This window comes from Halichoeres trimaculatus, unplaced genomic scaffold, assembly GCF_033239565.1.
Source record: "Halichoeres trimaculatus isolate MK-OKI-2021-1 unplaced genomic scaffold, fHalTri1.1 fHalTri1_scaffold_21, whole genome shotgun sequence".
In the NCBI taxonomy this organism is placed as follows: Eukaryota; Metazoa; Chordata; class Actinopteri; order Labriformes; family Labridae; genus Halichoeres; species Halichoeres trimaculatus.
The window spans coordinates 9,240,255-9,252,956 of record NW_027437199.1 but is presented as its reverse complement, the minus strand read 5'-3'; the positions used below and the strand labels follow the sequence as shown (position 1 = coordinate 9,252,956).

The 12,702-nt window shown below is 40.0% G+C and overlaps 1 protein-coding gene across 1 annotated transcript in view; it reads left to right on the top strand.

The window, feature by feature from the left end:
• snd1 (staphylococcal nuclease and tudor domain containing 1) overlaps positions 1-12,702 on the top strand; it is a 229,525-nt gene that overhangs the window by 51,882 nt on the left and 164,941 nt on the right. The window contains exons 12-14 of the mRNA XM_074698290.1: positions 5,043-5,143; positions 9,677-9,787; positions 11,173-11,245. Coding sequence (XP_074554391.1) covers positions 5,043-5,143; positions 9,677-9,787; positions 11,173-11,245 — 285 coding nt within the window. The remainder of the gene's footprint in view (positions 1-5,042; positions 5,144-9,676; positions 9,788-11,172; positions 11,246-12,702) is intronic.

The following is a 12,702-nucleotide window of genomic DNA, read 5'->3' as shown; positions in this document are numbered from 1 at the left end:
AGGGCACTCATTTATTCAGACCTGCTGTGATTGGCTCATCTCAGCTGTCCACCTGTGTGTAGGCCTGCTCAGTCTATGCCTGTTTTTTTGGCTCATTAAACTCTTCAGCAGCACCAGCTTAACTGTGTTTGAAGACTTTCTTCCAATAAGTTATACACCTTTTTGATTAAAAAGTTTTGACCCTAGTTTGTTTGATCATTTTCAATATATTTTTGTTGGAAGCTCAGTCTGCAAACAAGAAACAGAACAAAAAGGTAGCGGCTGTGGGTTTGATGAAAAGGTGCAGGTGACAGGTGTTTACTTTGCTTGAGCAAACATAAACCCTCCTACACTTGATCAGAGATAGAAGCCTTTTACTTTGTCGGGTCTAGAAAAAGCACCCATGCTAAGCCAGTGCGGGCTCTGATGTCTTATAACATTTCTTGTTCAGGAATCGTTACTACACTTAGGTGCTTTATTACAGTTTTGGGTCCAAAATTGGGTATAACATCGCCTTTACTTTTATAATGTGTTGTAAATCTCTTTGTAACGCTTACAAGTTAGGAACACTTAATACTCTTTTTAACTGCTATGATAAAAAACACACACAAAAAAAAAACATTGTTCACAAAAAGGCGCAGGTCATAACAGCTTCCCCAAAGTAAAGCCAAAATATTCTAAGCCTCCTCACTCATTACCTGCCCCTCCACCAGTTAACAGAAGGGCCAAAAGTAGGGATGGGTACCTTTAACATTTGAAATGACATGGCACTAAAGCCTGATTTCTGGCAATCGGTATCAGTACTCAAAGGTACCAATTTTTTGTGGTATTAAATATTTATTCATTTAATAATAGAATCTCAAAGTTTTTCAATTTACCATACTTATTTCTCAATATATAAACTTGCAATATTGTGTTCATGTCCAGCATGGAAAATCTCCTACTCTTCCACTCCCTCACAGTCACAAGGATACGATTAGGTACATAAATTTGGTACCTTTTGATTTTACGTGAAACACTACTTGGTACTTCAGATAGAAATCGGTCGGTATCTATAAAAGTACTAAATTCAATACCCATCCCAACCCGAAGGTCAAACTTTGAAATCAAAATACCCAACAAATGAAGTAATTTATAGTTGCTGTCATAATGTACTTCCTCTCATGCAGTGTTATTTTAAGAACATTGGTATGAAGTCATTCAGTGCTTTCAAAATGTATCTAGCAATGTAGAATCTGGACAAAGAGATTTTGATTTCTAGCATGGGAAATCTTTTGGCTTCTGTTGGTAACTCAAGTAGTTCTGACCAGTTATAGCAAGCTATGTTATATGTGAGAATGTGGAAAGCAAAAGCAGGCGCACAACATTTATCTTCACTGGCATAAATATCTGCATGAAAGCACAGCTAATAATCAACTCTGATAGAATACTCCAACTTGAGCAATGCTCTCCTTAACCCTGTTACAAAAGCTCATCCCAGGTTAGATTTCTTGACTTTGAGAATGTAACAGAAACGATCGGTTCGGCCATCGATTGTTGTACATTATATATATAATGTACATTTTTCCTACGAAAGACCAGCCTCATTACAAATTTGCATCAAACTGTCTAGTTTATGGCCTTTAAATGAGTGTTTTTGGCTTCAGTTTTGTACGTCATGTTGTCTATCAATATGCTCAGACGTGTCAAGAACATGATTCTTTACGCAGTGCAAACTAAATCCCCCAGCTGCTCGTCAACTCAGCAGAACAAAAACATTTTGTTTCCCCTCCTGTTCTTGTCCTTATCACTCCCCCACTGTCTAAATCCATCCACTGTCTCCCCCCTCTGCCTCCCTCTCCTCTGGGGGTTCTTATAGATAGCTTTGCCTTATCAGGAGATCGGTTAGATGGCCCGTGGAAAATGGGCCTGGAAACTCCTCCTAATCTAACATCGCATGGTCAGAGTTTATAATCTGTCATCATCTGGCTTAATGGCGAGCTACTGGTGCTCTGGTTTCACATCTTGTAGCATCCAGCGTTGTATTCTGCTCCTGTGTTTTTAATCTCCTCCTCAAACGAGTGATGCAACCGGTATAAAAATGTCACACAAGGATTGATTTAATATGTCAAGTTTGTGTCTGTATGCGAATCAAAGCTAAAGATATCCCATATCTTATTACTTTTAATACCAGTGCCTGGTCTTTTATGGTATTGCCCACAATTTTTTTAGCAGAATTAAACCTGTTTTACAGCCAGGAACGACAAATAATTCTCTTTTAGAATAGCTCAAGTCTTAATCACTTATAAGAATATGGTGACAGTTTATGTAATTATTTATTTACAATACTGAGCCTTAAAAGAACCATATGGAAAATATAAATCAAAGAAAAGGCACTGAGAAGACACTCTGCCCCAAATGTCTTTGCCGTAATAAAGTGAGTAATCAGAGCGCTGTCCTTTTATACTGTTCAATAAATAAATATTGTATAATTTCACAAATTTATACATTAACAGAGCTGGTAATTTTCTGCCAGGCTTCCTGGTTTTTGCTGCGGCAACAGTGGTACTTTTGGCCTGGATGATGTGTTTGAGTTCTTCATATTTCTAAATGTCTACTGGGTAAAACAGGCTGCTGTGCAGGGTTTCTCCCATTTCTTCATGTGTGATTGGGTAGACACTGCCAACACCGACCAAGACTGGAAAACCCTGGGTTCACTTACTGAGTTGATATCCACTTATCAGTACTATCAGAACAAACCAAGTAACAGAAAGAGATCCTGAATGTGTTATTACCGCTTCATATTACAGGCCTCAGGTATCCAGGCTAAATTTGCAAGAGAAACACCAAAGGGTCCATTTCTAGGATTTTCTCTTCTTTTGACACTGGTCCAAAAAGGCCTCATTATCTTGGACATTCCTAACATAAGTGGGTATGGTCACCCACAATATCACAGATTCTCCAACATCGTTTTGTAGAATTATTCTTAAAACCATGTTATTACACACTCCCTCCACTCCACCCACTCAAACCTCATCCATACACCACGGACCAGGTTGAGGACTATGGGTGATAGGGCCTTCTGTGCCACTGCCCCACATCTTTGGAATTGCCCTACCTGACAACCTAAGAGCCACAAACTCCACCGGCTGTTAAAAAAGGGGCTGAAGACATTTCTTGTGAGGAAAGCTTTTAGCCAACTCTGTGGCTTTTAAGATTTCCTGTCCCAAGCTGTTTTGAATTAGTTTTTAATTGCTCTTCTTTTTTTAAACTTTCTTGTTGCCACCTTTTATCTTTTTATCTTTTCTAATTACTTATCCTCTGTTCGTATGAAGTTGTAGCACTTTGAGATCCTTAGATGAAAAGGGCTTTATAAATAAAAATGTAAAAAATGTTATTAGTAGCGTTCTAAAGAGCCCCATTGTAGGCATTAACTTTACCCAATTTGTGCAAGAAGGAAGGACATTTTTTGTTACTTTTTCCAAAGATAATCAAATGGCAACAGTAGAATGAACTGACTGGCATCTGCAAAGATTTTGCAAATTTGTCATGGGTGCAACCCACATCCTCAGCTCTGCCATTCATCTCACAAATGTATGTTCTTTACAGATGCGGCTCCATTTAAAAGTGAAACAAAGGTTTTTTTACAGTGTACGATTTTTTATGAAGACGCATTGTAACAACAAAGAAATAATCTGCCAAGCACAAGTTTTTTATTTTTTAAGTTTATATGAAGGCAGTAGACAGGATATAGGGCCTAGCTGATTTGATTGACAGGCTACCATTATAGCATTGGTTCCACTTTTAGCTGAAAATAAATTAAAGTTGGCAAATCTAATACAGCGACCGCAATGTTTTGGCTCTATAACTTATCTTTGAAAACAAATGGGGGTGGCCATTGTTATTTTTATAGGCTTCAAATCCACCAAGTTCTAGTACCAGATAAGTTTATTTTCTCAAACTTGCCTTGCTAAATACCACATTTTTCTCCAGTACCTGCTTTTTCTAAGGTTTTTTTTCTCATTTAAGATTTCTCTTGCCAGTTTCCAGCCCTCGAGTTGTCAACCAAAACATAAAACTTTGATATCATGACTCATTTTTAGTATCTCCATGACACCTCTATTTTCCGGGCTGTAGTAGTTTTAGCGGCGCACTCATTTGTATTTAATGTTGCTCCCATTCCATTGCCTCCAAAACCCATAATCCATTCCCTGGAATCCTTTTCAATTTCCATCTGCGCTTGATATGCAGACAGTACTTCCTGCAGAACAATAAGCTCAACCACATCCATTCAGCTCTGACAGAAGCGCCTCTGTTCCTCACGTCACCACGTCCCCATCCCGTCCATCTAATGACAAGCCCACATCTCTGTGTGTCCTGGTTGGCATCTCTTTCATGTTCTGGTAATAGGCCTGTCTGCATTGTCTCTATTTAACTTGTGTCTAAGCTATGACACTGTGATGCAGAGCCAGATTTCCCACTGATTCTTCTCTTTGCTTTCCTTCCCTCCCTCCCCATCATCACACTTTTTCACACATCACACTTCCGACGCCGTTGACACGTAGCTCTTTAACTGCCGATCATGTGTACCCGGTGTGGCTGCATCCCTGCTGTCGGCACTGTCTGCCTGCGTCTGGGTCCACAAAGCAGGCTTTCCCCATCACAAGCCTCTGTGTACTCGCAAAAACACACAAACACAACACACACAGCTGAGTGACAAAAATTGTATCTTCAGGGTGGGAGGAATGGAGAATATCCCTGGGGAGCTGTTTAGAGAACACACAGCGTAGGGTCATGTGGGTTCTATCACTGTTCCCTCAGTGTGTGTGTATGTTTGTGTGTGTGTGTATTGTCCCAAACACCCACTGTGTGTTAATACTCCTCCTCTGGGGAGATCTACAGCGCCGCCTGATGTGATTCACACTGACTAGGGGTGACCTTGAGAAGTGGGACAAACACAGATCCACACACACACAAATCCAAATACCCCCTACACTTATTGTTACAATAACTGGTGTTGCTTTCCGTTTATGTCACTTCTGGTGCCGTATTTGACCTCCTTTCCTGGCTGTTTGCCCCTTTAGGTCAATGTGACAGTCGACTACATCAGAGCAGCCACCGGTCCAGGAGAAAGCACCCCTGCCTTTGCAGAACGCACCTGTGCCACAGTCACAATCGGCGGCATGTAAGTAAAACGCTGTTCTGGTATGGCTTTCAAAACCTTGTTAATCAGGACGTTAACCAGCAGTGCTGAAAGATCTGAGGGGGAAAAATCACACAGTTTTGGGACTTGGCTCAGAGTCCTGCTTTTACTTTATCTTAACATCAGAATACATCCAGAAATGGAGCCATTACAAAACAAAAGAACACTCACTCCCTCATGAGCTTACAAAGCGAGTGTATAGATTTAACAAAAGCTTTGGTACTTCTTGGTTAAAACCACATTGTAACTAACAGGGGACAATTACACAGACTGTTGAAGCAAAAAGAAGCACTGGAAATATCACATTTCTAAAAGTAATCCTTTTAAATGTACAATAACTCTCATCAAGCTAGAGTTAACATAAGTTCATTCGAAGGAAACATCCTTAAATCCTCCCCTATCTTGACATCCAACCTGGTACAATCCAGATTGGCGTAGCAAGGGAAAAAGGATGTCCTGATTACAGGTGTTGGATTGGTACAGGCACATATTAGATATTGAAAAGTTGTATTGTTATCCTGATTGGGACATTCCTATCTAAAATTAGTTGTGTTGAAAAACACTTGTGGATCCTTAACACATATCAGCACACCACAACTGTTATCCCCTGATTGCTAGTGAGGAAGCGACTCCCCCTTGCACACACTGAATACTCTCCTTTTATTTATGTCTCTTGATGTTGTTTTCTTATTGTGTCTATTGGATTCTCATTTAGCCAGGGTTAAACAATGAGTGCACTCATAAATTGCCAAACAAGTATTTAAACTGCTCAATAAAAGAATGCAAGTCTTAAAAAAGTTGAAGGTAAAAAATATCCTTCAAAGCAAAGTGATGCAAAAGCAGGCAGATAAAATGATCTATGGTCGCTGATTAAAGCTCCTGTAAGGAAATCCTGATGAGTGATAAAACAGATCAAAATCTGTCTCTGTTTTGTAATTTTAAAAAGGTTTAATCACTGTAAAGGAGTTGGTCAGCTGGATGTACAGCAGGCCAAAGTAACAACCTTGTTAAGATTTTCTAACTGCAAATGTTTACAAGAAGGGAGGCATTTCACAGTCACATGATAGTATTTATCAGAAAATGACAGCTCATTTTGAATGAAATATATCTTTCAAACTTTCAAACTCTGGCTTTCAAACCCCTTTAAAGAATTTAAACTTGGTTATGAACTTAAAATTAACAAGACCAACAATGTGGAGTGTTTTTCAGAGCTAGTAATCACTGTCACAGGATAGGTTTTCATATACTCCTGTAAAGACTGACAGAGATTGACAAAGAAAATAAGATACCGATTGAAAACGATAAAAAAAAAATCCATCACTTAACTAAGGCAAGATTGGCATTTCTGTCCACAAGGGGCACCAAAATCACCAAAACTGAAAGTTCCTTCAAGGAGCTTGAAATAAAAATCCTGAAACGGCTGTTTCAGTCAACCTGCTCAGAAAGTATTAATTATAATCCTGAAAATTATACATTTTACAAGTGTTTTTTTATGCCAGAATTTGGACCTGAAGGGTGCTGGTAAAACTGATGTATTTTCAAAGCCTTACAGTATCTAACACCCTCATCCATTCAGATTTGGCCACAGATAAGATGCTTTTGCTAATGTGTCAAACAGTGTTTGATTTGTGAACGTGAGATTCTTCAGTAACACATTTCCTTTCATTGCATTAGCTCTGTCCCTGGATAAAGCTTTAAATATAAGGTTCATTTGATGCAAGATGACACACAATAATCATTTGCAAATGCCTCGACTCCCTAATCTCACCATGAATCCCAGAGTAACCTGAATGAGCCTCTTTGTATTTTAATTTTTCATGAGAAGGGTCACTTCAGTGCAACCAATTATTTTTCTATCTACAAACAGGGCTTTGAAGAAATCTAGTTTTATCTGTTTGAAGCATGTACTTTATTCAGTGCCACAGATTTAAGCGTTATTAAACTACTCAGTGGTTCAAATTTAATCAGAACGGGAGAGAGGAGCTGTGATGCCTCATGACTTGAAATGAAGTCCATTCTCACACAGAAAAAAGCTGAAAGGCTCACTTATCTTCTGCTTCTCCCTATCAGTCTAATTCTGGGCTCTTTAGCACAAAGAACAGTTTTATGCACACTGGGAAACTTGGACATCTTCGTCAGAGAACAAACAGTCTTGCTTCCCGATAAAGCATGTGTGTACAGGTCAGGACCTGACCGCATGACCTGCCAATTAGAGCCCAGCATTAGTCAGCTAAACCAGCTGCTCTGCTCCACAGAAAACAGTTTACATTGCGGATGTCGAGGTCGAGGGGTGAGGCTAGTCAGCGGGGGAGATATATTTGACCTTTTGGGCATTTTATTGTTCAAAGTTTTGTTATGTGGTAAATGAGATGAGACAGAGCCTGATTGAGCTAGTTGTTAAAAGTTTTAAAGCCCTGCATTTGAGGCATGTGTGCCACACTTGATACATCTTAATAAAGTTATTGCCACGGAGGAAATACATAACACAATGTTTTATCTTATTTCTGGAAAACAAAAAAATATATACAATGTAAAAATCTATATCCCTTCTCACACATTTCTGGATTATATCAGGACATCCCAGCCATGATATTTTCAGGATTTGCTTTTCACTCTTGTACCTGTCAGACAAACTTAAAATACCTTGTTTTCAGAGGGCGGCTGGGTAGGCCATGCAGGAGGGAGAACGCTTACATAATGGTGACTCTTTCTCTGTTTATACCAGAAGGAAGTTCCCACAGTAAACAACTGGGAAAACAGTATACAGCCAACTGAGATGAGCAGGGAAGAGTGTAAGGCAACAAGTCAATGCAAACATCATACCTGCGTAAAGAATTACGAACTTCTTACAATACCGGAGAAGTGATATTGACACCTGTTTCAACCAAAATTGATCTCTCAGGCATCTTTTGTTTCGTTGTCAGGCAGTGTTAGAACAAAAAGTCACAAAAAAGGAGACCGGCATTTTTCACACTGATAAGAGCGTCTTATTTTCTGTTTCACTGTTTTGTTTTCATTTGCAGAGCTTGCTCCCTTCACTTTATCTCTATGTGACTCAACTGCTTTAGCAGTTTGAACTAAAAATATGGCTGTAGAGCTGTATTTTTGTACGTTTAAATACTTTGTAATACTATCTGATACAAAAATAGTACAGACTATAACACTTCAAAGTGGGTTATGTTGAGAAGTGTTCAAATGGGGAAATTTTTTGGCAACCTTTAAGAGTGTAAAGTCTGCCTTCTAAAAATGATCTCCTTTACAACTTATGTTGCATTGTTGGCAAACAGCGTTAGAACAGAAAAGTCACCCAACAGAAACCAACATTTTTGACACTGATAAGAGTGTCATATTTTCTGTTTCACTGTTTTGTTTTGATTAGCAGCGATTGCTCCTTCAACTTAATCTCTATGTAACTGGAGCTCTCTCTTCCGTGCTAAGGAGTTGGTGCTAAAAATATGACCTTAGATGTGTCCTTTTCATACATTTCAACTCCTTTATATTTTATCTAATTTGAAAAAGCATGCTGTATCACTTTAAAGCATGTTTTATTGAAAAGTATAGAAATATTGAACATTTCAACTAGGGATGCACGATCCAACTTTTCTGGTTCCGATACCAATACCTGGGCTTTGGTATTGGCCGATACCAGTGTTAGATAACAACCTGCATGCCCTACTGTGGGATAAGACCGGTAATGTTTTGGGTAAAAGGCAAAAAGTGAGAATATGGAATTACTGAAGTTAATATTTATTTAAACTCTAAAATATCGAAATGTTTACCATCAAAACAATTATTCAGAATGTACACAAGTTCTTTTCAAATATAAACTTTTATCCCCTGTTGACTGGTAATGCAGCAAAAAACAAAGCTAATGCATCAGAGGCAACATTTCAAATCAAGTAGCACAGAGCTGTTTGCCTGGCACCGTGGATCTCTTCCCACTAACACCTATTGAGCCTTGAGGGACACCGATACACCAATACCACAAATCGGTACCGGTGTATCCCTAATTTTGATTACCTCACTAGTATAAAGTCTGTTTTGGAACTTAAAACACAAGTTCTAGCTTAATATATATTAGAAAATGAAATGAACTTATAATTAACAATGAAAACTTGGACTATAACTTTGTGCAACAAGGGGACAGAAGTATACAGTGGATGACTCAAGTTCAACTTTTCTTCCCCTTCCCACGTTTCATCTAGAACACTGATGTTCAAAGGCTATCCACTTAGTGTTGTACAACAAACACAACACTCCTCTCTTCTGCCCTTCATCTTCTCTTCTATATATCAGTAACACAGCAACAAAGTGGTTAGTCAAGTGTGCTATGTCAACATTTAGGTGCCCTTTGTTCCTTAGCAAACCACCTTTGGGATTTCTCATGTCCTTATTTTCTTCTCGTCGTTCTTGCTGACTTTTAATTCAGTGTGAAGCCATGGGGGAGGTTTAGCTCGTTGTTTTTATTATTAAAGTAATCTCTCTCCTTCTCTTTCCCCCCTCCTTTTCTTTCAGTAACATAGCGGAGGCTCTGGTCAGCAAAGGCCTGGCCACAGTCATCAGATACAGACAGGATGACGACCAGCGCTCCTCCCACTACGACGAGCTGCTTGCCGCAGAGGCACGGTGAGGAACACACACACACATACACACACACACTCTCTCTTTTACACATTCACTCCTTCCATCTCTTTTTTTCTTTACTACATGAACCTGCACAGCCACACAATGTCTCTCTCATGCGTACTAATCACAACGCTCACGCTCTGCCATCCACGAGTTGTGCATAACCTTGACAAATTTTTTTGCTCTTGGGATAAAAAGCAAATTGAAACTGACCTTGAGGCAAATTGCTTTTGCATTTTCTGCTGTAACCAGCGTGGCACAGGTTAGCAACTCACTTGTTATTATTTTTCTGAATTTATTCCCACTGTGACACTATTGTAAGTCCCAGCCTATCACAGCTGTTGCTGCATCCCCCCTTAGAAACATGCCATGCTCTCACATTTACACTCCTACGTGTTTCTTTTCTAACAAACATGCCTCGACACAAGCACACCAAGCAGGGATGCTAAATCAGTAGCTCTCTTCAGACCGGCCCTATGAATATAATTATGTGGAGGTGCAGTGGAGAGATTTAGTACAAGCTTTATTACTCCACCATAGATTAAGATCTGCTTGCTATAGGTAGAGCAGATGCAGGCGCAGCTTCTTTTTATAGGACTTTCTTCGGTGCATGGTCACCGGCCAGTGGCCCTCTGTCTCCCTCCACCTCTTTCTTCTTTTGCACATTTTGTCCTCCTTTTCCCACCTTTTTTTCAATTCTGTCCTTCTTTGGCCTTGGTCCTCTCCCTTTCCTCTCTTGCTCTTTCTCTCCCCCCTTTCTCTCATCCTTTCTCCGTCCCTGGTGAGGTCTTATTAGAGCTGATGAGAGGTTTCTGTCTCCCAGCCTCGGTTGTATTTTTAGTTCCCACTGCACGAGGCCAATTGCCCGCAGCCTTCAAGAAACCTCCCCCTGGCTATTAAATGCACATATATACATGCTTGTATAAATGCACCCACTTTAGCAGCAGTGGCCTGCTTCTCAAAGACCCATAGGTGGAACGATTACACTCCACAGCAGCATCTCATTTGGCCCTTGAGGCTAACGCAGCGATAACCAAAGCCAGTCATCATGGCTAAAACCCCTGACTGCGAAGAAGCAACCCCTGTCTTTCTATTTCTCGTCATCCAGCTATTCTTACAAAAATATCCCTTCCATTATTATTCCTTTTTCATCTTAAGCCTATGGATTGCATTGTGAGGGACAAAAAGCTCTCCTTAGCGCTTCCAGCTGAGCCATAATGGCAGTTCAGGGAAAGGGAAACTAGTATGAATTTACATCCTATCCTTATGTTAGCTCAAGGAGCTTCCATACCTCCATTCTTGTGCTTTCTTCATGTAATTTGCTGTGCGGTAATGATGACAGACTTGTGTAATTTTGTGTGCACTTAATGTTTATTTGACTGCAGGGCCATCAAGAATGGAAAAGGGCTGCACAGCAAGAAGGAGGTCCCAATCCACAGAGTGGCAGACATATCTGGGGTATGTATTATAGATTCATATACAGGACATATTTTACATCCAATTTCATTCAGGGAGTGAGAGACGATGTAGCACATCATATCATTCTTGTCCAAAGACATAAAGAAATAAAACAAGGTCTTTCTGTAAGGACTGGTGCAAACACACAAACATATTATAAGTGCTCAAATGAATATTCATTCATAGACTGCTCCCCCTGGTGACTGGCTGCAGTATAGGTAAAAAAAATCCATCTCCCCAGTCATTCCAGATGGGCTGTGGTTCAAACTTTAAAAATTAATACACCTCCTAGGAATGTTTCTCACATCCGATTGTTGTGGTGATTTGAAGATGTTATTAGGCTGCCTTTTATTCAAGTTCTCTTTTTTCTAAAGAAAGTTTCATTTTCATTAGTAAAATTATCAACAAGCCAACAATTAATTGCTGCAACAGTATACTTCAAACTTCAACAACATTCAGTAGTAGTGCTAAAAAATTATAAGAGCTGATTCCTAGACCTACTAACTCATTCTACCCCTGAGGGCAAGGAGGAGACGGGTGAGCAGCACAAGTGTTTATTGAACAGATGAGTTTTCAGATTTCTCTTAAAGGTAGAGAGGGGCTCTGTGGATTGTCTGGAGTTAGGTAATTCATTCCACCATTTGGGCACAACAGAGGAGAAGAGTCTGGCTAGAGATTTGGAGCCGTGCTGGGCTTGGAGCACCAGGCGTCTTTCACAAGCAGAGTGTAGACCTGGATGAGGGACCCCAGGTTGGCAGGGGCCATTCTTGTCAATGTTTTGTAAGCCAGAAGAAGAGCTTTGAATTTGATTTGAGCTGCTACTGGAAGCCAGTGAAGCGAGATTAACAGCTGGGTGACGTGTGCTGTTCTGGGCTGGTTTAAGACCAGACATGCTGCTACATTCTGGATCATCTGCGGAGGTTTAAATGTAATGTAGGTGTAAATGCGTGATATCACAAGAGCCTGTACCAGAAGCTGGTATCGAAATACAGTACTGTATTGTACTTTGCCATGTCAAAAGCATGTACTGTGAATACTTTTCATCCTGGACTCATTTAACACATTCAAACCTGCCACTAGAGCCCAGATGCTCCTACTTTGTTCCATTACACAAACATTATTTCCCCTATCTCTTGCCCCCACAGCCGATTTCTTCATCTTTAAGAAACTAAAGCTGCCTCTAAAAATAATCAGCACCATTAATAAACCCATCAGTGGTGCTCGGTCCTAGCTTGTTTACGTGTGCCCAGGGGCTTGATAGAGGCATCATTTGGCTAATGAAGCCTGATTGGGAGTGCTCACCAAATGAACATTAACATGGGGAAGCCATAAAATCTCTCAGTAACGAGTAATGGCCGATTCTTACACATTCTTTGTAAAGAGTGTGTTTTTTTACCGTGGGAGCATGCTTTTTTGAAATTTGATCTCATTAATGTGCTTTCTCTCTTCTCGTCAAT